At 53.2% G+C, this 26,628-nt stretch overlaps 2 protein-coding genes across 9 annotated transcripts; one reads left to right on the top strand and one right to left on the bottom strand.

Moving 5' to 3' along the window:
* PGBDF (plakoglobin binding and degradation factor) lies at window positions 1-3,966 on the top strand. Its single transcript, XM_030763137.2, has 3 exons — window positions 1-76; window positions 2,865-3,180; window positions 3,282-3,966. The coding sequence occupies exons 1-3, from the start codon at window positions 1-3 to the stop codon at window positions 3,490-3,492; spliced, it is 603 nt and encodes a 200-aa protein (XP_030618997.2). The 3' UTR covers window positions 3,493-3,966.
* On the bottom strand, window positions 2,339-26,420 carry MMP28 (matrix metallopeptidase 28). Of its 8 annotated transcripts, none has more exons than XM_089901046.1 (9): window positions 25,875-25,964; window positions 18,079-18,225; window positions 17,657-17,736; window positions 17,246-17,433; window positions 11,321-11,545; window positions 8,530-8,775; window positions 7,020-7,169; window positions 6,522-6,689; window positions 2,339-5,691 (listed from the first exon to the last, which is right to left on the bottom strand). In XM_089901046.1, the coding sequence occupies exons 4-9, from the start codon at window positions 17,403-17,405 to the stop codon at window positions 5,297-5,299; spliced, it is 1,344 nt and encodes a 447-aa protein (XP_089757172.1). In that variant the 5' UTR covers window positions 17,406-17,433; window positions 17,657-17,736; window positions 18,079-18,225; window positions 25,875-25,964; the 3' UTR covers window positions 2,339-5,296. The 8 variants fall into 8 exon arrangements, 6 of the variants coding, with proteins under 6 accessions (XP_089757172.1, XP_089757173.1, XP_022408391.1 ...); XM_089901047.1 differs by having other exon boundaries at window positions 18,079-18,222; window positions 25,875-25,963; XM_022552683.3 differs by lacking the exon at window positions 18,079-18,225 and having other exon boundaries at window positions 25,875-26,385.
* Between the last annotated feature and the right edge of the window lie 208 nt (window positions 26,421-26,628).

The raw sequence follows: 26,628 nt of genomic DNA, 5'->3' as shown, positions 1-26,628 counted from the left end.
ATGCCTGAAGGAAGAGACCCCATCGCCCCGCTTCAGGCCTGGATGGAGGACCATATCATGTTCCCCTATCAGACTGGTATCTCCTTGACTCCAGCAACTGTATCCCATCAGAGTGAGACTCTCCAGATCTGGGTTTGCATCCTCTGCCCCTCTCCATACCCCTGACTCTGCCAACACACCCCACTGTCAGGCCAGGAAAAGAAGGAGTCTCCCAAGCTTCTATGATTTTATTCCCTTCCCCAGCCCCAGCTCTCTCACACACATACAGAACATCCAGGAGCTACACCCAGCTCTTGCCCGAGTTCTGCTTCCTACAGGACTTCACACCATGTCCTCTGCTTCTCGGAGCTAAAGCAATGTGCTGGAAGTCAGTAGGCTGGGGAGCAAGGGTGAGGAAGGACAGGGATAGAACAGAAAGAGAAAATAGTGATGGAAATAAACATAATGCTTTAAGTGTTTTCTGTGGGCCAGGTAAACTGTGGTACTGCACTGCCATCTCTGACTTACAGATAAAGAGACTGAGGGTCAGAAAGGTAATATGCTAATAGCTTTTATGTTTATGTGGTAAAGCTGGGATTTGACCCCAGTCTATTGGGGGCCAAAGTTGCTCTCTATCCCTTTAATACCTTCCCACGAGAAAAGGTACTGTTTGGGGGTGCTTTTGGAAGCTCTAGAAAAGGCAACTATTCTGGGGTGGAACCCTATGGGCAGGTGGGGTTCTAGCTCCGCCCCCTCATAATCAACAGAGGCCCTAGAGACCAGACCAAGTTCTGTGGGAACTCCCTCTCATCCCAGTGCCTGAGCAAGGGAAGAGGGCAGCACAGCTTTGGGAAGAATGGATAAACATGGTGAGTGGGGCTGGAGGACAGGGGCTCTTGACTCCAGGGTGGACCAATCAACACATCACCATGGCAATCCCAGAGTAGAAGCCCAACCTTTTCTCAGTTACCCATCCATGTACAAGCCCTCTTCTCTCTCTTTCCTGAATATTCTTGACATCTGCTCTCTCATCTTCACCTGCTGCTGTTCGGATCTTTTCTCTGGCCTGGACCACTGTAATGACTCCTAAGTAGGTCCCTCTCTGTCTCCTTCTGTCAGAGGGAACATCCTAAAGGATGGCTCTGAGTACATCCCTGTGTCAAAACGTTCAGTGGCTCCCCACTGCTGAAGGACAAAGTCCAAACTCCATAGTCTGGGCCCCCAAATCCCAACCTTCCTTTCCAATTCCTCATCCTCCCCAAATGTTCCCAGCACCCTTTTCTGGCTGTGCACTACGTCTGGCCTTTCACAACCAGAAGGCTCCTTCATGTGTTTTCCTAAATAAAAGTACAGTGGACCTTGGGAATTCCCTGGTGGTCCAGTGGTTAGGACTCTGGGCTTCCACTTCAGGGGGTACAGGTTCGATCCCTGGTTGGGGAACTAAGATCCCACATGCCACGTGGCGTGGCCAAAAAAAAAAGTACAGTGGATCTTGGTTCTCCACATTTAGCAATACCAAGAACTGGCAGAATGTTTGAAACAACTTTTCTTGAAAGGTTTCAAAAGTCTTGAAATTCAGAGGCCCCTCTGTTACCTACCACATCACCTGCCTGAGAGGGTCGGGAAGATGAAGGGGCGTGATGTATGAAGAGGTTAGCCCGGTGACTATGTGCAGTTGGTGCTCAATACATGTGGGCTGGAACACTATATTATTCCGCTTTGTCTCCAACCTCTTTAATCATGATGGGCAGGGATCAATAGAAAAATTTCTAGACCTTTCCAGCGCAAACCCCAGGAATTGTGTCTTCCCTGCCCTCCTCCCCCTTTTTTTCATTACAAGTCTAGCTTCCCAGATCAAGCAGCCAGCAGGGCACATGGTGGGGCTGGGTCAGTGTTTGCTGAGTGAGTGGTGGACACCTACCGGCGGCGGCCGTGTTACTTTCACATCAGTCCAAGAACTTCCCGCCTGCCAGGACTGCCGCTTGGGGTTGTGGAGTTTGTGTCCTGAACACCAGCAAGGGGGACAGTTGTGGCTGAAATCCAGCTGGCGGTTCGGGTCAAGCCTAGAAGGAGGAATAGACGCCTTTTCCTAATTGGCTCCCCCCTAGGGCAGCCTTTTCCCAATCGGTCTGCCCATGGGGTGGGAGGGCAAGGAAACTTCTATTTAGTCCGCTCATAAGGGGCACTTTTCCTGTTTTGCTCATCAGAGGCGTCCATTTCTAACAGTGCAGAGGCGCTGTGTGCCCACCTGCCTGCCCACCCCGCCGCAGGTGTTGCTGGGCTTTCTTAAGGTATGGCCCACTTTGAAGACGGAAATCCCGTTCCATCCAGAAAACAAAATATAAACCACCTATTGAAATTCCAATCAGTGCACTTAATGTTTATTGACAGCCTGCACAGAGATCAGTCCCCACCCCGGAGCCAATTAGAAGGAAGGTGGTGATGAACCGCCATCTCCTCCGGGTTCGCAAGGCTCATTGCACCTGTTTGTTGATGGCTTCCCGCGGCCCCTGAGCCAGGCGCTTCAAACAGACTCGATCTGATACCTGCCTTACAGTAATCCTTGGGATAGGCACTACTTTTTCCCATTTTACAGAGAGGGAAACGGAGGTGACAGAAGCGACGTGATTTGCCCCGAGTCTTCAGCTAGGAAGTGTGGGGACCCAGGAAACCAGGCCTTCCTTTGCCCAGGAAATCCTGCACACTCTGTAACCCTCTCTTGGAATCCTGCTGGCTCCGGGCATCTCGTGCGCACCGTCGTTCGAACGCCTATTTTTTTTTTTTTTTGGGGGGGGGGGGCGGTCGGTCGGGCTGTGGGCAACAGTCAGGGTACCAGGGTACCCAGGCCCTTCACTGACCTCCTCCCCGCCCCCCGGCCCCCGCAGGCGTGAAGACCCCCTTGTGGAAGAAGGAGCTGGAGCAGCCCAGGACCAGAGAGGCAGAGGCGGAGGCGGAGGCTGCGGAGGGGGCGCCGGAGGAGGACGAGGAGAGGCCGCTGGAGAAGCGCGCGGCCGAGGGCGAGGCGGAGGGCGGGGAGGCGGAGGGCGGCGAGGGCCGGGAGCGGGGCTCCGTGTCGTACAATCCGCTGAGCCAGGAGTCCAGCAGCCTGCAGGTGGCGCTGCTGCGGCGCGCGGACAGCGGCTTCTGGGGCTGGTTCAGCCCCTTAGCACTGCTCGGCGGCCTGGCCCCTCCCGCCAACAGGTGAGGGCGCGCCGCTCGGCGGGGGCGGGAGGTACTGGCGCCAGGGCCCCGGGCGGGAGCTGGCAGCGCGGTGCCCTGAGCGCCCCGGCCCCTGCCCGCAGGAAACGGATCCCCCCGGAGGAGCCGTGCGTGCTGGAGACGCGGCGGCGGCGCCTGCGCGGCGGGGGCTGCGCGCGCTGCGAGATCCTTTTCTGCAAGAAGTGCAGGAACCTGCACAGCCCGCAGAGCTACGTGGCGCACTGCCTTCTGGAGCACCCGGATCTGCGGGAGGCGCGGGCTTCTGGAGGCGCGGGGGCTGCCGTGGGCCATTGAGCGCCCCCCAATCCCCGGTCTCTGTGGCCCTCCATCCTCGCCTGACTCCAAATTCCCCGCCACCCTCTCCTCCACCCCCGACGCGGAGCGCTCTCCAGTACGTACCTGAGAGCCGCCTTCCCGGAGCGCCCCACTCCGAGCAGCCCAGCAGGCCCACCGCTGATGACCGGCCCCACCTGTCATCAATGCGGAGCCCAACATCACCTGGAGCTCCATTCCTCCAACAGCGCCTCCCGAGGGCCCCAGCGCCCGGGTCAGCACGCAGTGCCCACCGCCCACCTGACTCGCGCCCCCTGGTACAGCCTCACGCTCATCTCTGGGGTATTTCACGTCCTTCGGGCCCGGTGAGCAGAGGCGTCGCCTAGAGAAAATAACCCCTCTGGGAAACTTGCCCCTTCCCTCAAATCATTCAATAAAGCCCCTAATCAAAGTGTCAGTGCCTTGAGGTGGGGCGTGGGATAAAGATCGACCCTCCTCCCCTTTCCCTGGGTTCAAGCCAGAGGGAAAAGGGCAGGCGGAGAGCCTCCTCCCTGCAACTCCCCCCGGACACGGCGGAACAAAGCACTTGCAGCCAAGGGCAGTCAAAGGCCATTCTCCCCACGGCGCAGAGAAGAAAATGAAGCTGCCGGGCCAGGAATGCCCACGGGCAGCTGAGGGCTGAAGCTGGCCGTACCTTCCTCCCCTCCCGCGGGAAGCCCGGTCTGGCTGAGGTCAGTGTGTGTGCAGAGGAGGCACTGGCAGGTGTGCTGGGGGCAGGACTAGAGAACCAGTCCCAGAAGCCGCTGAGACAGAAGACTGGGAGGCCGGAGAGCTGGGTCCTTCTCCAGGAATCCCAGCTATTCTCGGCCAGCCAGCGGGAGCTCCTGGAATGCTTCGTGTGTGGCCAGGAGAATGCGGCCATTGTGAGCACGAAGCTCTCCCGGCCTGCAGAGCCCCCAGCGACTGCAGCTGTGCAGACCTCCAGAGAGGCCCCTGTCCTCCTCCTGCCACACAGGGTCCTTCATCTGGCCTGGGGGATGAGGTGGACGAAGGATATTTTGATCTTTGAGGAGAGAGGCAGGGCCCCTCTCCCTATCACAACTACACACACGTACAACTCACTGGTCCCAGCTTTGACCGGAAGAACATGGTTGCAGCCTCCCTAGCATCCATACCCACCTGCTCTCACTGGAAACGTGTCCAAGGAAGGCTGCTTCCCCCCTCCAGGCCCACCAGCTGGGAGCACCTCTTTATTCCAGCCTTCCCCCCAACCCCTGAAAGAAACAGGGCCCAGCAGGCCTGCATCAGTCTCCTTCTTGTTCTGGGTCCTGACACCCCTGAGGTTGGAGACCCTTGTACTCAATCCATCCAATCTTCCTGGGGGTGGGGCCTCTGATTAAATAAGACACAATCCTCCAAGGACTGAGCCAGGAGGCCCTGAGGGGAAGGGACAGTCTTGCAAAGTGGTCCCAACTTCTCCATTGAGTTTTGCATCCTTCCTGGTTGCCCAGTGCTGTGGCCTCATGGACAGGAACTGCACCTTTAGGGGAAGAAACAAAATCCCCAAGGCCTGGGGAGGAATGAGTCTTTGGGGAAAGGGCCGTGGGGTCTGGGATCCTTTTCGGCTTCTCGTTAAATTGATCCCACAAAGATCAATGTCTTGACAGCACAAAGACATTCTCCAGGGAACAAACGCAGATGAACTTTCCTGCCTGGATTTCTGCAGGGAGGCTCAGAGGCTTCCAGACAGGGTCTGCCCTTGGGGCTGGGGATACGCGTTGGCCACGAGAGAGCGCCAGCAATTCACTAAGAGGTGGGGGCATCTTCAGAACAGGGTGCCCCCCGAGTTGGCGTGCCAGCAGCCCATCCAGGGCAGCTCTGTGGCCCAGCGGCCCGAGGGCGTTGCTCGAAGTCTGGCCTGGTCGAGGCGCCAGTAGCGGTCGTCTCTGAAGAAGATGATGGAGCCGTCGGGCCTGGGCAGAGCGCCGCTGACCTCCTCAGGGACGCCGCCCCAGTCCTGCAGGCCTCGGGGGTAGTAGGGCTCCACCTGCAGCCCCCCTCGGGCCAGCACGTAGTAGCGGGCGCCCTTGAAGAGGATGAGGCGACTCAGAGGAGGGAAGTAGAGGGCAGCATCCGGGTGGGGGGGCAGGCCCCCTGCCCGGCACAGCTGTGGGGAGCCCCACACTGGCTTGGGGCCCTGGAACCTCCAGCATCGACTCCCTGTGGGACATCGGCAGAGCCAGCGTGAGTTGGTGCGCTCGCCCTTTGGTCCTCTACCCCACCTCTGTCCCCCCATATTCCTACTCCCCTTCATGTTGGAGTCCAAGGTGGTCAGTATTTGTGATAATCAAAATAGACCAGTTGTAAACAGTAGAGGAAGGACTCTTGTGGCCTCCACTTGCAGCAGGTGTCCGCAGAGGGCAGGTTGCTCTGAAGGAACCTCCCCAACCCAGGCGGGAAGCACGCGCCCTCCCAGGTGAGTGGTAGACTTCAGGGAAGTCCAGGGGCTTTCTCCACGGCCATTACTACCAACAGTTCTGTGAGGGCAGGGAATTTTGTTTTGATCACTACTGTATCCCAACACCTCCAGCCGAGTTTGTAGAAGGCACTCAATATTTGTTGAATCAATGAATGAACACAATTTTCTCATACTGCACATTCCTCAGACATTATGTTCTTTTAATCTTCCTTCCCCAACAAACCTGAGGGATTATTTTCCCCGTTCAACAAATTCAAGCTCCAAGAGTTAAGTGACAGGCCCAGACTCACACAGCCAGGATTCCAAGGAAGGTTTGTCCTTCTGCTGTATTGCAGAGCTCAGAGCCATCCTCTGCTTCCCTCTAGACTCTTCTCTGAAGCTCTCCCACCCGCTCTCTCTCTGGGACAACCGTGACACCTGTGCCCCCCAATCCATCACTAAAGGAATCTCCTGGGAGAGATTCTGGGGCCGCAGGTTCAGAATGGAATTGAGACTCCTCCCCTCTTTTGACCTTGGGCAGACTCCTCCCCTCTCTAGGCTTCAATTTTCTCATCTGCCCCAGGGCTGGTACCTTTGAAGAAGTAGAAGTCTCCATCCTCCAATGACACCGCGGCAGCCTCAATATGGGGGGGCAGCCCTGCCCACCTTTTCTGTAGTGGGTGGGGCTCTGAGACGTTGCCATCAGCTGTCACCTCCCAGAACTGGTTCCCTTGAAATATGTACAGTCGATGTTGCCCATCTGCCCAGAGACAAGAGAAAGTTGAGGAGTGACCATCAGCCTCCTGCCTTCTTTCCAGGGAAGGTGCTTCCCTAGAACCCAGCTTCCCAAACTGACGAGAGAGGATGCAGCAGAGAGGATACAGCATGCACAGCTGGGGCAGAGGGGAAAGTGCAGGAGGAAGCAGAGTTTTGCTTGGCGTGGGCTTGCTACCCTGCAGAATGCTTGTGACTTGGGATTTCTGGATTTTATAATTCATCCCCCAACCTTGTACTCCAGCTCCGGAGACCCCTGGAGATGTGGAGCAGGAGGAGGGAAGAAGGAAGCAAGGGACCAGCGGGACCATCTTACCTACAGTGATTGCATCGAAGGAAGAGTGGCAATATTTAGGACCTCGGGTTTCAGGGCGCCTTCCTTGGAGTCTGTGGGGGTCCCAGGCCTCAAAGTCCGTGAACAGCTTTCCGGGGAGCTGGATGGCCCCTGAGCCGCCCTGGGGCTTCCCTTCACAGGGAAGGAGGGAAGTGGGAGAGAATGCACACTGGTTGGGGGTGTGTTGAGTGCTCGAGACCTCCCCCTTGGTTCATTTCATTATCTGACATGAGGGGCAGGGAAGGAGGGCAGGGGTGGGGGGTTAAGAATTGTCCTTGGTTGTTGGTGTTATAACCATAGCACCAAACTCAGAAGTCCTCTTTCCTGCCGAACAGTCTGGAAAAGGGTAAAATTGGAGTGGGGGAACCAAACAAGGATTTGGAACTAAAAAGGGCAGAGGGTCCTCTTCCCTGAGTCCTGGACAATGCAGATGGCATGAGGGCAGAGTTCAGGGGCCTGGGCTGTGATAATTACAGCAGTTATAATAATGACATCACTATACTTCACTTATGAGAATGAGGCAGAGTCCAACAAGCTTAGAATTCGGCACCAGCTCCTGAATCCTGGTCTGCACCTTCCTAGCTGGGTGACCTTGGACAAGTTATCTAACGTCTCTGAGCCCCATTCTCCTCATTTGTGGATAAAAAGATACCTCATGGGTGTGTTAAGTGTCTGGCCCATGGTAGACACTCGTGAAATAGCAGCTATTATTATTACCTTTGTGTAGGTCTCTTAGACTACAAAGCATGTTCATATCCACCAGAACAACAGCCCTGGGAGGTAAGCAGGGCCTCAATTATTATCCCCCCCACCTTTTTTTTCCCCCAGAAGATAAAACCGACGAGGGCTCTAAAAGGGGAAGTGCTTTGCCCAAGAGCAAGTGCTAACCCCGATGGAATGGTACTTGATCCTAGGGATCCTGGCCCTGCCCACCACACCACGTACTCAGGGTCACAGCCCTGGGCTGGGGTCCAGATAAATCTCTGGGAAGCAGCAGTCAGTTCATTCTGCGGGAGAAGACCCTGTCTAAGTCCACCGCCAGGCAGAGGCCCAGGCTTGGGGGAAAAGTGGGCATCAGCTCACGGAGAGGGAAATGTTGGGGGAGAGCCACTGGAGCTGGGAGCAGGAATGAGGACTCTGGGGTCTGGGTGGGACCGAGGACTGGGTCTGGATGATGGGGCAGGGATATGAGAGGAATTGCGCGGTCCTGGTTGGGCAGGAATCAGCAACTGGAACGCAGAGGAGGGCTGTGCCCAGGAATTGGTTGGGATGATAGAGGCCAGGCATGCGGGTGAAGCACAGCAGGAGATGAGGTTTCTCAAGATTTGAGGGGAGCCTGAAGCTTCAGCATCGTGAAGGACCTGTGATGGGGAGGCCAGCTTCCTGCGCTTAGGATGGGGGATCCTATTTGAAGAGCCGGTGTCCGAGCCCTGGGGATCCCGGGGCGCAGGGGACAGGGGAGAGCGCAGTGGCGAGCGCGCCGGGGGCTCACCATACAGGCTCTGCACGGCCAGCACGTCGTCCCAGCTGAGCAGCGCGTCGCGGCCCAGCCTCTTGTAGTAGGGCGCCATGAGCGCGCGCGGCGCGGCCGAGTGGGTCAGGCCGAGCGTGTGGCCGATCTCATGCGCCAGCACCACGAACAGGTTGCGCCCGCGGCGGCGGCTCAGGGACCAGCGCTCGTCGCGGTCGAAGTGCGCTTCGCCGCGGCGGGGGAGGAAGGCGTGCGCCAGGGCGCCGCCTACAGGCGGCGAGGAGGTCAGGCGGAGCCGCCGCCCGCGACACCCCCCAACTTCCCACCGCCCGGCGCAAATGCCATTGGCGTGTGTATGGCTGCGTTTTTGATGAGTAATTTCCCTCCTAATTAAGTCTGGCAGAAGCTGAAGTGTGGAGCAATGAACAGATGACTAGGCTATGGGGCCTGGAAGCCTAAGAGGGATTGTGGTGTACAAAGAGCACGGGGCCAAACTGCCTAGCTTCCAATCCCGGTTTTATCCCTTTACTAGCTGTGTGACCTTGGACAGATAGCTTAACCTCTCTGTGTCTTAGCTTTTAGATTTTAGATCTGAAAAATGGGCATGTTGATAAGGGAGTTGCTCCTCACGGGGTTGTTCTGAGTATTAAAAAGGGATGTGTGTACTTGTGTATGTTACATGTAATACTTAGTGTCTACCGCAGGTAATGACCGTTACTTACTTTCGAAGAGATCTAGTAGGGACAGTGGTTACCCCCGAAGGGGGCTTAATGAGACTTCTGGGGTGTTGGTAATGTTGTTTCTTGATCTGGGTGCTGAGTGTGTTTATGGGTAGGTATAGCTTATTTATTAATAAGTACATATAGGGGGGACTTCCCTGGTGGCACAGTGGTTAAGAATCCACCTGCCAATGCAGGGGACACGGGTTCGAGCCCTGGTCCAGGAAGATCCCACATGCCGCGGAGCAACTAAGGCCGTGCGCCACAACTACTGAGCCTGAGCTCTAGAGCCAGCGAGCCAGAGCTACTGAGCCCGCACACCACAACTACTGAAGCCTGCGTGCCTAGAACCCGTGCTCTGCAACAAGAGAAGCCACTGCAGTAAGAAGCCCGCGCACGGCAACAAAGAGTAGCCCCCGCTCGCCGCAACTAGAGAAAAACTGCGTGCAGCAACAAAGACCCAACGCAGTCAAAAATAAATAAATTTATAAAAAAAAAAAAAGGAGAGAGAGAGAAGCGTATGTAGGGGACTTCCCTGGCGGTCCTGTGGTTAGGACTCTGCACTTCTACTGCAGGGGGCACGGGTTGGGTTCCTGGTCAGGAAACTAAGATCCCGCATGCCACGCAGTGGGGCAAAAAAAAAAAAAAAAAAAAGTCTATATATTCTTGCATTCTTTCACTCTTGCCTTCCCTCTGCCAGGGTCCTGTGTGGGTCTCTACTTCCCTGCTTCCCTGCTTGTAAAAGGAGTGAGCAGAGGGAGATGGGCTGGATCAGTGATTCTCAAGCTGGTAGTGGGCCCCAGATGCAATTCTGCAGTTTCTAGGGTCCTACCCCCTCACAATTCACTTTCCGCAGGAGTCGGCAGACAGCACTGCAATGATGCTGGCCTAGAAGCCCACTGAAGGTCCTTCTGGCGTTGCCTTCTTGGAGCCCAGGCCAGAGGGGACTGACAAAGGTTGGGAGGCTGCCTTTAAAGGGAGCCTACTGGGGCGTGGAGAGCCGGCCATTTGTAGGAGGAATACATGCTTCTAATTTTGAATATGCCCCAAGCTGTTTCGAGCCATGTAAGCCCTTTCTGTTTAACCCTCACAATAATCCTGGGAGACAGATGGGCAGGTTTCGAAGGGAGAAGGCATGAACTCAGACAAAACACCTCTCTCAAATCAGAGAGCTGACTCCCAGTCCAGTGCCGTCTTAGTGACCAGACTCCACCTGGGGACCTGGGTATGGATATCAATGTCTCATGGAGATATCGTGGGTGAAGTGAGTTACATGCAAGCACGTGTGTGTACTACATGTGGATTCTTGAAGAGCCTAAATCTCTCCCAGTCCTACCCTGGGTCTCAGCAGCAGGGCTTGGAAGTGGGCTTTGCTCTGAGTGGGCTTGATGGAAAGCAGGAGAGTGCGGGGGAGGTGGGGCCCAAGTACCCAGGCGACACAAGGGCTTAAGTCCCCACCCTGAAGGGGTCTGATCAGGTCTCCTCGCCTCACTAGTGGGGAGGAGATGCATAGATGGCCTGCATTCAGGTTGTGAAGGCTAGTGTTGGGCAGAAGGGGAGGAGAGCGGTTTACATTGCAGCCGTAAGCCTTTAGGTCGGGGGCAGACAGTCTGGGCTGTGGGTGTGTGAAGCAGGTGGCAGGGAGAGGGTAGAAGGCCTCTTGCCCTGTGGCAGTGACTGTGCAGTGGGTGGTGGGAGGGCGGGAGCGGGGTTGTGGTGGCCTCTGGATGTTTTTAGAGCCTTGGTCTGGAGAACATTCACTCCTGGAGAACAAGAGAGGCACAGGCCTGACTAGAGGCAGGGGATGGGTGACAGGACCCCAGAAGTTTCTCCCAAAAGACATAATACTCTTTAGAGTTTGCAAAGCACTCTCCATGGAGAACCTCATGTGACCATCCCTTCAGCCATGAGGCACCTAATAGGGCAGGGACCACTGTTCCCATTCTACAGATGGGAAGACTGAAGGTTCTTCAGAGGGGGCTGCAGCTTGGCCAAGGCCAAAGAGGGAGTGAAGTCTCTACTGCCCTCCCCAGACTGCCTCTCCTAGTTGGGTTTCCCTCCTGCCGTGTGGGAGAGAGGCTCTGTGTCAGCACCTGGGCCATCGAAGGCGTTGCTCAGCCCGTCGTTGTGGTCCCCTTGGAAGAAGGTGAGGCGGATGTCAGCAGGGCCTGTGGCCGGGGCCTCCCAGAACTCCAGCGCCGAGACGTTGCTCCACAGCTGGAAGGCGGCGCGCACGGCTCCCCGAACTGCCGGCTCAGGCAGGTGCTGGGGCCAGTTCACCAGGCGGTAGGAGAGATGCCGCTTGTACCATTTGTTGCCTGCCACCCAGAAAGGCCACATCAGTCACACCTGCTGCAGAGCCTGGGGCTGCTCCCTGCGGACCCTTTTGATGGGGAGATAGGTCCTCCTCCAGGAAGTCCCTGATGTGATGGGGGAACCACAGCCCAAATGGGAAGCCCCCTGTTTGGCTGTGGAGACACTGCTCTCAGACTGACAAGACTATGCTTGTCCTGCATGGTCCCTACTCCAGTGGCTCGACCTGGGGAGATCTCAGTATGACAGGGGATGAGCAGCCTCTACCCAGGAAGAGTCCCCAACCTGAAGGAGTCTCGGGTCTGGGGCCATCTTCCCTACAATCTGGGCTGAGCTTGAAAACCCTGCTGCGTCTCTTGCTGGCAGCGAATCCCAGCCCCTGTCTACCGTGTCGGGGTGGAGCCACAGGGGCCACAGCCATGACTGCCCTCTCCCCCTTCCTCCTCTCCACCCCTCACACCCTCCTGCCAGCTCCCTTTCCCGTGCCCTGGGCCTGCTGCTGACCAGAGACCACAAGGCCCATTTATTCGAGGTCCTTCTCTGACCCCTGGCCCTCCCCCTCACTTCCTCAGGGACTCTGCAGAGCTCTGAGGTGAAAACAAATAAGAACAAAGGGTGTGTTTGTCACTGACCGAGAGAGATTTTTCCATCTCCACTTAGTTAAGAGTTCCTATTCCTTTGCCTCAAACTGCAGTTCCTCCCTGTGGCCTGAGACTCTGGCCTCTTGCCCGAGCCCCAGGTCAACCGTGTCCCTCTGCAGCTCGCCTTGCACCCAGGACCAGGGTGCTCAGAAGGTCCAGATCCCAGAGTTTTTCGTGGGCTATTTCTGAGCCCTGCAAGCTCAGGGGCTGAAACTGTGGAAGACTTACAGCTCTGGAGGCAGGACTCCTGTGAGCAGCCGAGAATCATGCTGCCTTTGGGACTCAGTTTCCCAAATGGACCAGAGTCCCTGGAGCATGGGTGATGAGTGGGCAGGGCAGGCCCGGCTGTGCTAGGAGGCCAGGCCAGAGGACAGGGTCCCTTCTCCCCTTGGGGGGCAGGTGAAGGTTCAGATCTCCTGCCTTTTTGTCCTGGGGGTACCCTTGCCTGAACCAGGCAGGAGGAGTGACGTCACGGACGTTTGGCCATCGCCTTATCCATCTCTCTGCTCTAGTTTGCTGAAATTGAGGCCAGGAGGAAGGGCTTCAGAACGAGTGAGTGGCGGGGCTAGGCCCTGAGCCCAGGCCCTGACACCAAATCCAGTGCGCCGGCCACTGTACCACACAGATAAGCAGGCCCGTTTGCTAAGACTCAAGGCTTATAAATTTGCCTAAACATCCCTCCTCTGGGTCATAGCAGGGGCTCTGCGCAAGATGAAATTCTCCTTAATTCTCCAGCTGGCAGAAGAGCTGAGCACACTTTCCCTCCCCCTCCATCCTCCATGGAAGTGGGGTTGGGCGTGTCCCTTCTCTCGCCCCTTTGGGCCTGGCAGCCACCCAACCCCTCCCAGCCAGTGACCAACCCTCAGGGAGGGAAAAGGGAAGGATTCTAAGGAAGGCAGAGGAGGAAAGCCTGGAGGAAGGCCAGAGGCGCCGCCTGAGGGTTCCCGAGGTACCAATAACACTTCTCATTGAATCGTAAGTTTCACCAGGCACAGGGCAGGCTGGCGCTGGGCTCTTTCACACCCTGCTATGGGTGACCAATTCTCAGACTCTCCCCCACCCCCCCCAAAACCTTCAAGCTTCTAGAAAAGTGTAAGGCAGCTCCTTCTGCCTCTTTGCAGCTAGGGAGGCCCCTCACTCCATGGGCAAGAAGTGGGGAGGCTAGGGAGGACAGATAGGACTGGTATTGAGAGACTAATTTTCTTTGAGGGTAGAGCTGGATGGGGGCGCCCTTGGTGGGGCTGCTGTTGAGAAAGGAACCGCCTGGCCAGCAGCCTGAGGCCTCGTCCCTGTCTTCTTGTAGGTCTGTGTCCTTGGAGCAGGCTGGCCACTTCAGGCCCCCATCCCAAACTCCCGACCAGGCAGGGCTGGTTTCCATGGCAACCCTCAGGCCACAGCAGCACCTGGCACTGCACCCGCCACACCCTTGCTCCAAAATTCAAAAGGGAAGAGGGAAGGAAAAGGAGATGGGGAAGGGCAGAGAGCTAGACTCCTTGCCTGGGGTGGGGGGGGAACCCTGGAATCCTGACTCCCAACAGGAAACTGATACTGTGGAGAGAACGTGGGTTGAAATCCCAGCCCCTTTGCTTACAACCTCGCGTATCAAATTATAGACTCTCTCCAAGCCTCAGTTTCCTTACTTGCAAAGTGGGGTTGGTAAGACTCACCTCCTGGTAAAAGTGAAATAGCAAATGAAAAGACAGCACAAAGCTGCCTGGCACGTGGTGGGTGCTCAATAAATATCCCTGCTCCTTCGTTTTCCATCCAGATACACCCCCCTCCCCGCCCCGGGGCTCCCCACCTCCACCAGCTGTGTGAGGGAGCAGGGACATTGAAGATTAGCCCTGCAGGCACAGAGTCCGGAGCTGGTGCTTGGAATGAGGCTGCCAGCTTTAGCAAATGAAAAGGTAGAACGCCTAGTCCAATGTGAGTTTCAGATAAACAACAAATACTTTTTGTAGTATAAGTGTGTGAAAACAAAACAGTTAAGTTGTTCATCTGAAATTCAAATTTAACTGGGCATCCTGTATTTTATCTGGCAAACCTGGAACCCAATTTCATCGGCATAGCATTTACCCACATAATGGAAAGTCACTGGCCTAGAAATCCACATCACGTTTTAAGCCCCTACCCACCTTCTGGGTTTTTTCACATCCGGCAATCACACAATCCTCCCAGTGAAAAGAAGGCTTGGCCACACTCTGGCCATGTGGCCCTGGGAAAGTTGCTCAAGCTGTCCCTCATTTTCCCCATCTGTAAATGAGGATAATAATGGTACCCATCTCATTGGGTTGTTATTGGATTAAATGAGTTAATCCATTCAGAACCATGCTTGGCATGATCATAAAGGCTCAGTGTGTATTAACTGTTATTATTACATTTTCTTTCCTAAGGCATAGGAAGTGCTTGGTGCCTGCCAAGCTCACAGCTCTTTTCTAGGGAATGTCTTCCCACCCAGGAGGTAAAGAATTCAAGCTGCTGTGGTTCATGCTGTGAATAAGAGAGAAATTCTCTGTCTAGTCTGGCCACTGCTGTCTGGACCAGGGGTCAGTGTCAGATAATGAGATGGAGAGGGAGGTGCCTTAGTATGAATTTCTGTCCAAAAGGGATGCTCCAAATTGGATAGTGACAAACGGACTCCATCAGTTCCTCCCTTAGGGCATAAGAAGAAGAGATGCTGCCTGGAGGAAGCATCCCTCATGCTCAGGTCATGTCCTGAGTGCCCAGGAAGCATCGTCTCAATTCTCTGGGACACCGACTCTAGGCTGGAAGTGTCGCTATTGAGACTATCCGGGGCTGCCCCATTTTCCACCATATTCTCACAACAAGCCCTTCCCCTTAGTAATCAGCGCCTTTCCTTTGCAACCTGAACAAGCTGTTTCCGATGAGGAAACAGAGCAAAGTGACATGGCCCAGGTCACACAGCTAAACTCAGAGCTCTGGATCCGGGGACGCTGCTCCAGTTCACACCGCTCCTCCATTCTACCTTGTCCTTCCCCTCTGCCATCCGGAAACACTGGGGGATGCAGAACATGTTGACACCAAGGACATCTTGAGTCCAGAGTCTGGACCCCATCGCTCCTCCTTGTTTTACCAGAATGCGGTCAGACAGTACTGGGGACCCAGAGTGGCTGGATGTGTAGACACAGTGGAACTGGATTGGCAAGTACCTGGAAACAGACATCCTCCAACAGCTGAGGGGAACAGGTCACAATTTCCTTACGAATTAGCTAAGAAATAAAAACAGTGTGCCACTTGTTCTGTTCATAATGGGTATTGTCAGCCAGAGTAGTTAATGCAAATTAAAAGAGGCAATGGCCCTAAGCGCTCACAGTAAAATGAATGAGATGAGAACCTGACTGAGCAACCCCATCTTGTTAGGAATCTTGAAAACCGTGAAAACTGAGCAAAGAAAACTAGACTTAGTACAAACAAGATGTTAAAATTACACACAGTTAGGGCTTCCCTGGTGGTGCAGTGGTTAAGAATCCACCTGCCAATGCAGGGGACACAGGTTCGATCCCTGGTCTGGGAAGATCCCACATGCTGCGGAGCAACTAAGCCCGTGGGCCACAACTACTGAACCTGCGCTCTAGAGCCCGTGAGCCACAACTACTGAGCCCATGTGCTGCAACTACTGAAGCCCGCGTGCCTAGAGCCCATGCTCCGCAGCAAGAGAAGCCACCGTAATGAGAAGCCCGTGCACCGCAACGAAGAGTAGCCCCTGCTGGCCGCAACTAGAGAAAGCCCGCGTGCAGCAACAAAGACCCAATGCAGCCAAAAATAAATAAAAATAAAATAAATAAATTAAAAAAAAAATCACACACAGTTAAACTTGTTATTGATGAAGAATTGACAGAAGAATCAAATCTCCTTCATAAATCGTAGATCTGTAACATCTGATCCTGGAAGATTGGATTTGGACAAAGAAGGAGGAAGCGGAGGAGGGGAAGGGAAGGAAAAACCCAAAACTACACAAGGAAAATCACAATGGCAGAAACTGTAGTGTGAAAATGTCTAGAATAAGCAAATCTGCAGAGTCAGAGAGGAGATTGATTAGTGGTTGCCTGGGGCTGGGAAGAGGAAGAGTGGGAGTGACTGTTTCATTTGGGGCATGGGGTTTCTTCTTGAGGTGATGAAAACGTTCTGGAATTAGATTGTGCTGATGGACACAATGCTGTGAATATACTAAGAATCACTGAGTTGTACACTTTGAGTAAATTTTATGGTGTGTGAATTGTATTTCCATAACGCTGTTAAAAAATGTGCTGTGGTCAAAATAAAACTGATCGATGAATCACATCTTTGTTGAATAATGCTTTTGAAAAAACATCGATTCTGATGAAAATGACTTCAGTCAAATATAAAGGAAAATGTTGGCAATGGTTTAACTGCCCTACATAGCAAATTGATCAAGGCATTAAGTGGGCTTGTTGGGGTTTGCTCTGGAAAATACTTGCACAATGAAAATTTATCAATTTAGCGACTTCCCTGGGGTGCAGTGGTTAGGAGTCCGCCTGCCAGTGCAGGGGACACGGGTTCCAGCCCTGGTCCGGGAAGATCCCACATGCCATGGCACAACTAAGCCCGTGCACCACAACTACTGAGCCTACGCTCTAGAGCCCACGAGACACAACTACTGAGCCCCTGTGCTGTAACTACTGAAGCCCGCAGGCCTAGAGCCCGTGCTCCGCAACAAGAGAAGCCACCACAATGAGAAGCCCGCACCACAACAAAGAGAGCTCCTGCTTGCCACAACTAGAGAAAGCCCATGCGCAGCAACGAAGACCCAATGCAGCCAAAAACTAAATAAATAAATAAATTTTTTTAAATGAAAAAATAAAGAAAAATTAAAAAAAAAGAAAATTCATCAATTTAGGCATAATTCTGACTTAAATATCTGTGTTCACAAAGATGGTCCTTGGGTTGAGAGGTCCTATTCACCCACCCTAGGGGAGCGAGGTTATTCACAGAGCCCAGTCCGAGGATGAGACGTATTTTTCTGGCCATGGGGCTTCAGGACACTGGGGAATCCCAGCCCAGCTAGATTTTAACAGTGCTCACCTTGCCTGGCAAAGCGTTTCTTTCGCCTCATTTTGGCCCGACGTCCAGTAAATAGGGCACTGACTCTCTTGGTCCAGGCCACCTGGCTGTCGGTATCTGCCACCCCACAGCGGGGCTGCGTCATCTGGCGCAGCGTGGCGGCATCCAGCATCCCGCTCATGGGCAGCTGGGACACCCACTGGAACTCCCTGTTAGGAGGAATTGAGATAAAGGACCACAGTGCGAGGCTGGCTGGTGGGGATGAATGCAGGGAGCTCCCCTGGAGACAGCAGGATGCTGGGGGCAAGGGAGGCAGCAATGGAGTGTGACCCCCTGGGCACACGTGGGAGACCAGCCTTCTAAGAGGAGGGAGGAGGTGACCGGAGCTTTGCACTCCAGCACCACCAAGTCCTCCACATCCCTCTGTCTTACCTGATGGCATTGCTGAATCGCGTGGAGGCGGGACTACTGGGGACGGGTTCACTGAGATACCCGTACTTCTCCAGGAATGCCTGGGGGAGAGAGAAAGGTCAGCTTTCCCACGGTGTGGCACCCTTTCCCCTCCCTGGGTCTCCGAGGGCCCATGTCACATACATCACGCCCAGGCTCATCCCTTTTCCCAACAAGGTCTATGAGCTATAGCAGAAAGAGTCCTGGCATCAAAGTCAGAACCTGGACTCAGTTCCAGGCCAACAACAGATCAGCTGGATATAGTTCTTGGAAGCCAGTGGAAAGAAGTGTGTGACTCATTGCCCATCCCTATCAGCAGTCCTGCCCTTCAGGGAAATGATGCACTCAGCTCCCTGCTTGCACTTCTCACTCATAAAGCCCCACCAATGGATTAAAAAAATCACCTCGGCTGCTGAATTCTTATAGAGACACACATCGACTCTTCATTTTTACCCCTCCTTGCTGTGTTACTTATCCAGAAATAATTTTCTGTCTTCCTTGTTCTCTTCTTTGCTGTATTTCTTAACTCAGATCAACTCCAATCATAGCTGCTGCGTCAAGGAAAAGGCACAAGTTGGGAATGAAACCAGACACTAAGAGCCAGGACCAGCAAGCCTCTAAACCTTTGCAAGTATCCCACCTCCTTTTTGTGGATTTCGTTATATCTGTCTCCAGAGACCTCCACATCCTCTTCTCAATAAAGCCACTTTCCATAAGGAACCCTTATTCTAGACAAACTCTTTCCAAGTCCATTTTATTGTCTTCCTGCGCTAACTTATTAGTATTTCAGCACTATTGTTTTCTTCTTTCCCTTTGCATAGGTACACCATTTGGGGATGCAAAATGGATTAAAGGAGTTCTAGGGACTTAATCTGGAAGACTCTTTACTGCTCAACATAGTGTGGCATCATAGAATAGCCACAGGTCTTGGAATCAAGAATCTGTTCCCAACCATGACCCTGCTGGGTGGCCAGAGACAAACTACTTAACCTCTCTGAGCCTCCATTTCTTCACTCACAATGTGAGAACAGAAATAACCCCACAGGATTCTCAGAAGGATTAAATATAGCAATGTACATCTAGCATAGTTGTCTGGTATATAGTAAATGCTCAATAAACAGTTGATCAGGTTGATTTACCTTAGTGGGGAAATTAACAAGAGACTTTTGGAATGCACCCCATCTATAAGACGGGAAGTGCTTTGAACAAGGCAGTTACACCTCTGTTATTCTAGGTGCTTTATCTCAGACTTGCCTCACCCCAGCCAGGTGCCTGGTTCTCTTCCATGCCTCCTCCCTCTCCCTTGGTGACGATGGACAGAGTGGCTTTCTAAAGGAAGTCAGCGAATTGTTTCCTTAGAAGCAGTTTTGCTGAGTGAGTGACTTGGGAGAGACTGGGTCACAGGCTAACAGGCTGGCCCTCCCTGTGCCTCTCCCCCCAAACCCACCCAGCCCTTATCAGGGACTTGGCTCCGGTTCAGGAACTTGGAAGCCTTGGACAGAGGGGGAGGACAGGGGAAACTGGCTAGCGGCGTCTCCTGTTTCCTGGCTGGGCTGCCGTGCCTGGGACTTTGGCAGGCAAAGTGGGTGGAGGGCAGGATGGGGGTGGAGGCTTTTTTCAGGGGTCCATCAGAGGGGAAGTCCTGGGCTGACCTGTGGGTTTCAAGGCAGAGCTGAATTTCCAGAAGGCAGAGTAAGCAAGTATCCAGGACACCAGCCAAGAGACACCAAAAGAATGAGTAAAAGAAATGTTAAGAATTTGACACTTAATATTTCCATAAAAGCAACGAAGTGCTATAATGGGGGTTATCAGAACTTAAGAACTCCCTTATACTTATTCTATGTTTACTATGCACATATCTTAAAACATTTTTAATTACAGGAAGGGGGCCCTTAATACTGAGTGTCCTAAAGTTCTGTTGAGTGGAGGGAGACCCACATCCCGGGGTGACGAGGAGGCAGGGTTGAGATGCCCTCTGCTCCTGCAGGCCTCCCTAACCCTCTTCTGCTTGCCCATTTGCTGTGCCTGTTTTCCCCTGTGAAGGTTAGAGAAATGCCCGTATGCCTGGGAGAAAGAGCAGGGGTGTGGGGCAGTGTGGTGACTGTGGCAAAGGGATCCCAGGGGATGACGCAGGATCGGGAGGGTGTCCTGTGCTCTCTCGGGGGCTCTCCGAGCTCCACCTGGGATCACCGCTGTCCCCCTTCATGGAAGCCGTGCCCAGGCTGCTCCTCTTTGCCTCACAGTTCAAACATCAGGTTTTCTCTCTGCCCTGTCCTCCACCCATCCTCTCTCCCATGGAGCCCAGGGCTGGAGCTGCATGGAGAGGAAGCTGGAGGGCTGTGCCCCCGCCCCCAGTGATTCACCTTGCTCAGGTCTGAAAGCTTGCGCCAACCTGCCTTACCCACTTGGTCAGGGCTGGGGCCACTTCCCTGGGGAGTCGCCTCTGCAAAGCCCTGGGGGTGGCTGTGGTGTTTGGGGAAAATGAAGACGGTTCTCCCCAGACCCAGAAAGCTGAGAGGCATCAGAATTCCAGGGGCTCTAGTCCTTCATCCGTCCTGACTTGTCCTGGGAGTGTGTGTAGAGCCCAGCCCATTCAGTGCCTGAAGGAAGGGGAAATTCTGGCCATTACCGAGCAGGGCTAGACTAGCAATGAGGTGTAGCAAAATGAATCCCGGAGCTCTGAGTCACTAACCCGGCAGGGCAAGAGCACTGGACTGAGTGTCTTGAGTTTTATTCTTGGTGCTGCTGTGCACTGTGTGTCCTTAAGCAAGTCCTGTGCCTCTCTGGGCCTCAGTTTCCTCTTTTATAAAATGGTGGGGTTGGATTAGAGCTAAGATCTACTCCGGCTCCTTCTCTTACTGTAGCCTTGTTTCTGCAACCGATTAGCTATGTGAACTACGGCAAAGCTATAATTTATATATACATACAAAATTTTATATATATATAACGCTGCGCCTCAAAATATAAAATGGGGGTAGGAATACTGCTTTATGTTTCTCACAGGAGTGCCGTGACAATCCAGCAAGAAGAAGCTTTGGGAAAGTTTTACGATAGTTGCTCCATTAAAAACGTTATTTTTCCATAGTCGCAGAGCCTCATTGCTGGAAGGGACCTTTGGTAGATTAGTCTAGGAGGGGTCAGCTTCCAGTCTCCTGTCCACAGAGTGGCTGTGACATCCTCCATATCAAAGAATTGCAGCAGCAAAAAATGAAACCAAGAATGAAAAAATTGCAAGCTCATGCAGAAACCGTGTTGCTTCACCTATGATCTATTACTTCTCATATTACGTTCCATTATGATTCTAATCTTCCTATAGTGACTCTGCGTGATTGTGTTTATCATCTGATACACCTGTGGCATTATTAGCCAAGGCAAGACGCGGGGGATGGCAGGTGATGTTCTGCCTTGCCATGTCCCATAAGTAAAAATGTTTTCTGGTAGTCAGGAGCACAGTGAGCTCTTGCCTGTTGTAAAGCTTTTCGGGGTATCTCACCTTCTTTGAGCTTCACAATTACCTTGCAAGAACATAGGCAGGACACGTGTTGTTATTCCCATTTTAAAGATGAGGAAGGTAAATCTCAAGGGAGTATAGTGTTTCATACTTGAATCTAAATCCTCTGACACCTAACAAGCAAGTGACTCAGAGGCTTTAAAACCGAAGGAACAGGGTCCAAGCTGCTCTCACCACTGGGAGATGGCCCTCAAATATAAAAAAGGTTAAACCGGGGGTGTTTCTAGCTGGATCCCTTCTGTCTCCTCCACGAGCAGGCCCAGGGGTGGAGCAGAGGGAAGAACCTGCTCAGGCAGGGGACTCCAAAGAGACTAGGATCACATCTCCCATGACAATCCACAGGGGCCCTCTGACAAGCCACAGGTATTCAATAGCACCCAAGTATGTTCTTCACAAAGACAAACATATGCTTCCAGGAAGTACTGCTTTTGCTCTCTGACTTCTGAAACCTACTGAAGTTCTCAGGGCAGTGGGACAAGCTCTGCCCCTTTCCTTTATTTTGGGCAAAGACCTCCCCTTCCCTTCTGTCTGACTCCCTTCCTCTTCTCCTCCTTTCCCTTGTCCTTGGTCCCATATTCACAAAGTTCTGTCTAGGTATAACTTAGATACCTCTTACTGTAATCCCCATGCCTTCTTTCATTTTCCATCCTTAAGGAAGTTGGAGAACATTAGCTGGCTAGTCTCCATCCAGATCCCATCTTGTATTTTTTTCTAATGCCAAATAACCAGACTGTATGGACCCATGGTCCTTACTGGGTGTGGGGCGAAGTTTAAGGGACAAAATAATGCCCTAACCAAGATTGTGTTTAGGAGGAGTTGTCCAACAATCTCTCCCTTCTATGTCCCTGCTTCCACCATCCAGCTTTTACTATTAATAGATGTCTTGGTTTTCAGACTGGCTTGGCAATTGCTTTTCCATCAACTTGTGGTCCTCTGGGACACTTCAGAGCCTCGTCTGCACCCTATGAATCACTGAGCTGAGCTCTTGGGAAAGGCTTCCATGCCCGGGCTTCTGGGTTTCTGACTCACACAAAATAAAATGAATGGATCTGTGGTATGAGAAACAGACACTGCACCTGGTGGTGGATACTCCACAGAAGCTCCAGTGTCTCCCTGGAGAAACAAACTACCCAGTTTCCTGTTGCACTGGCACACTGGGAATAGCCGTGCAGATATGCATGATTACTGAGTGGAAGGCAGGTCCTGGACACATTGCCGGGTTGTGCTAAAGAAGGTCCAAGCAATGCATGGTAGATAGATCTCTCGGGATGGTCTGTGTTGCCCAAGAACAGGATAAGGCCTGGCTGGGAATGGGAGGGGGGCCAGGGTGATGATGTCATTCATTAACTCTCAATCTTGCAACTCAGCAGCGGAGACTGTTCCTGCTCACTAATGTTGTGAGCAGCTCTAGTTTTCCTAAGTGGGCAACAATGAACCTGTTCACAATGCAGCTTTGTAAGCAGTCAGTCCCCTGCAAGGCAAAGCCCACTCTGGAAAGCCCTCGATTTTATTTCTTTGTGTGCACACAGGGGACACATAGAGCCATGCATGCAGGGCACAGGAATACACACAGAGACATCCAGATAGATAGACACGGACATAGGTAGATGAAATGTGTACACACATACACACAGAGGCAAAGGCGTACAAACATACCAAAGTTAAAGAATGTTAGTGCTGGAGAGAATCTTAAAAATCATTTAAGAAATTTAACTCCCTTATTTTACAGAAGAGGAATCTGCTGACTGGAGAAGGGAAAAGACAAGCTTAAGATCACACAGCTGTTTCACTATTTCTTTCTTTCCATCTCCCGAACTTTGACCTTTGTCTATGAGCTCAGCAGGACTGCTGTGCTTTGTTTGGGGTCTGGCTCCCTGCACTGCGGTCAGGGAAATGAACCGCAGCAAAGAGCTAGGGTGATCAGGGGGCTCACTTTGTGCAGGTTCCTTTCTGTGGATGGTTGTATTTCCCTAAATGATCACAACATCTCTCATCCTCATGCTCTCCTTACGATGTGAGGTCAGCACTCCTCCCACCAACTGTGGGGTCTGTGTTCCCACCCCTGGACCTGGAGTTTGTGACTCCAGACAGTGAAGTACAGCAGAAGTGAGGCTATGTAACTTCCTAGTCTAAGTCACAAAGAGATACAACTTCTGCATCTCTCACTCTCTTCTCTCTCTCTCTCTCTCTCAGCTCTCAGCTTGGAGACCCAACCACCATGTTTGGAGGCAGGCCAAACTAGCCCACACGCAGAGACCATGTGGATAGGCCCACATGGAGAAGAACTGAGGCCCCCAGCTGATAGCCAGTGTCAACTGCCAGAGAGGTGAGTAAAGAGCCTTCAGATGGTTCCATCCCCAGACACTGCAGAGCAGAGACAAGCTGCCTTGATGTGCCCTGTTTGAAATTCTAACCCACAATATCTATGGACATAAAAGTGGTTCTTTTACTTCACTGAATTTTGAAGTAATTTTAATGTAGCCATAGTAACTGCAACACCATCTCTTAAGAATTATAGTCCTGTTGTCAAATGCTGAAAATTGTTGTCTTACATACTTTGTCCTGTATTATTGTTCTAGGAGAGCTAGTCACCAAGCCAGGACTTTAATTTGAAGCTCTGTTTTCTAAAATAACAAGAACAACATTGAGAGCAACTTCCTTTGATAGACTGCTTTCTACATACTAGGTACCGTGCTGAGCCTAGAATGTATTTCACATACGTTATCTCATGAAACCACACCCAAATCTTGTGAAATAGGTGTTACTAACCCCCATAACACAGAGAAGAAAACTGAGGCTCAGAGAGGTTAAATAATTTACTGATGGTTTGCACACAGGTCTGCCTGACACGGAAGCCCATGCAACTGACCATATACAGAAACACATATAGACATACCGACACAGACACACAATTTGCATATATATATGCATATAGGGACACACCCCCATTACACATTTCCAGAGTTCTTTATGCTTTTAAAATAGTTCCTGCTCTCAGAGGTAAAAAAAATCCCCTTCCCCCAGTTATGTTAAATAGATGGAAAGAGACTTAATTGGCTAGATATTACATTTCCCAAGCACACCCCAAGATGAAATTCTCTCCATCTGGGGCCACCGCAGGCATGGGCGGCAGAGATAGGGTCTCTGTTCTCTAGCCAAGGATTGCCTGGGACCCGGACCTGGGGGGAGGTGGGATGGAACTCTTAACAAGACTTGGCTTGGTACACAGAAGCCTTCTCCTGGGGCCAGGAGGACTCTGCACTTGATGTTGTAAGACTCTAAACTCAGAGAAACAAAGTGATTCCCGAATGTGCAAAAGCAGAGAGCACAGAGCAAGAGGCTAGTGCTTGGATGGGAGGGAGTGAAGGAGTTGGAGAGAGGACCCCCTTGTGGAAGCAGGGTCATTTCCAAATACTCCAGAGCAGTAATGGGAAAGGGCTGGTGGAAGGAAGAGTGGTTCAGAGGCGGTCCTCCTCATTTTGCAGGGTTCTTAAATTCAGCACGTCTCTCTCTTCTAGGGGAGGGGAGTGGGGATACTGAGAAGCTCACAACTGGCAGTTTTACAGCAGGAATGATGCTCTGTAAGAGTCTCAGGGCAAAGTGCTGGGCTCAGTCATTTAAAACTTATTTGCCTCCCTTCTCCTTAAAATAGTGGTGACCCCAGTTTCTAATCCAGAGAAGAGATAAGAACACAGACAGTGATGTTCCTTTGGGGAAGAAAGAAATGAAACTGGTGTATTATTACAATCACCTATATCTAGAAAGTAGACGTCTCAAGTTCACCTCTAACCCCACCTCACAAAAAGTCCCCTTGTGCAACGTACACCAAGCAGTTGAGTCCAAAGGAGGAAAATGAAATGGGAAATCTTTAAGGTTCACCTCCACTTCCCCACCCCCTTTTCTCCAGTTCAGTCCTGAAGCACTGTTTAAAGCTCCTTAGAAGCAACTCTTAAGAGTATGCTACTCTTGGGAATTCCCTGGCCGTCCAGTGGTTAGGGCTTTGCGCTCTCTGCAAGGGGGCATGGCTTCAAACCCTGGTCGGGGAACTAAAACCCCACAAGCCGCACAGCACAGCCAAAAAAAAAAAAAAAGGGGAGAGAGAGAGTGTGTGCTACTCTCACCCATTTACAGATGCAGAAAGTTCTGAGCTTGGGCGCTCACTAGCCCCAGCTGGTCAGGGGCAGCACAGGCCCAGGAAGCCAGAGCTGTTCCCCGTGTCCCCGGCCAGGGCCAGACAGCAGTACGTTCTCGCCAGCAATCTGGGAGTCTCCGCAGCGTCCGACACTTGGGGAGGGCGTGTGATGAATGAACTGCTAAGTCTCCCAGACTAGGCGTTGAGGGATAGTGGCTCCCCGCTAAACTGGGGTGTAGGGGTTCCCTCTCCCTCAGTTCTTGCATGTCTATCGTATCTTTTCGCTGCCCCTTCCCCTTGTCCTGGGAAATCAGTGCAGATCCGCCTGCCCGTGTGGTTCCAGCCCTGGCTTGGGGTTCGGGGGTGGGGTAGGGTGATGGGGTGGGAGGGGAGAGAATGCTGCCCCAGGCTCTTTGTGTGCAAGTGCGAAGGGTGAGGAGGACAAGGGAGGGTCACGCCGATGGTCAGCTCAGATGGGGCGGCTGGGTGGCCTGACTGCAAAAGTTCGGGCGGGTCTCCAGCACGCGGACCCTCTCCGCCCCCCACACACCGCGTACCTCCGCCTCCCTGCGCAGCTCCTGGCCTACGCGCTGGGCGAGCTGGGCGTCCAGGCCGCCCCACAGCAGCAGCGGCAGGGCGCGCAGCAGGAGGCCGACACGCGCGTACATGTCGCCGCCGCCCCTGCAGCTGGGCGCGGGGCACGGGCGCGGGGCAGCCGGCCGTCGGTCCTCCGTGCCCGGGCCCCCGCGGATGCTCCAGCTCTGCGCCGGCCCAGCGCCGAGGGGAAGGTTGCAGGGGCTCGCCCGTAACCGGGCTCCGCGCCGGGCAGCTCCTCCGCGGCGCTTCGCCGGGAGCCGGGTCGAGGTCGTCCAGCCCGGTAGTGCCTGCCCGCGGGTCCGCCGGCCCAGGGACCTAGAGGCGAGGGAGGGAGGGGAAAGAGAGAGGAGGAGGCGGGACCCCGACACTCCGGCCCCACCCACACGCCTCGGCTCCTGGAACAAGCGGCGGTGCTAGAGCCTCTTCCGCAGGCTGTGTGGCCTCGCCCCGCGCCAGTCGTCTTGCGAACCCGTCCTCTAGTTCGCCACCTCCAGTCGATCCGGATCTCTGTGGGGAGGACAGGGGAGGAAACGTCTTCTCCTGGCGGTTGTGGCTACCTAAGGCTTCGATGAAGAGGGATTCTGGCCTACCCGAGGGTCATTGATGGTTTCAGCCGGGCTGGCAGGGACCGAGGCCCTGAGGTGTGAGAGAAGGAGCCCTGGGCTGGAGTCAGAAGAATTGAATTTGAGCTCCTGATCTGCTTCTTTGCTAGCC

This window comes from Delphinapterus leucas, chromosome 19 (assembly GCF_059928025.1).
Source record: "Delphinapterus leucas isolate spDelLeu-1000000601 "Yukka" chromosome 19, BTC_Dleu_Yukka2, whole genome shotgun sequence".
NCBI lineage: Eukaryota > Metazoa > Chordata > Mammalia > Artiodactyla > Monodontidae > Delphinapterus > Delphinapterus leucas.
Note: the sequence above shows the minus strand (reverse complement) of the source record. Positions and strands in the feature narration are given on the sequence as shown.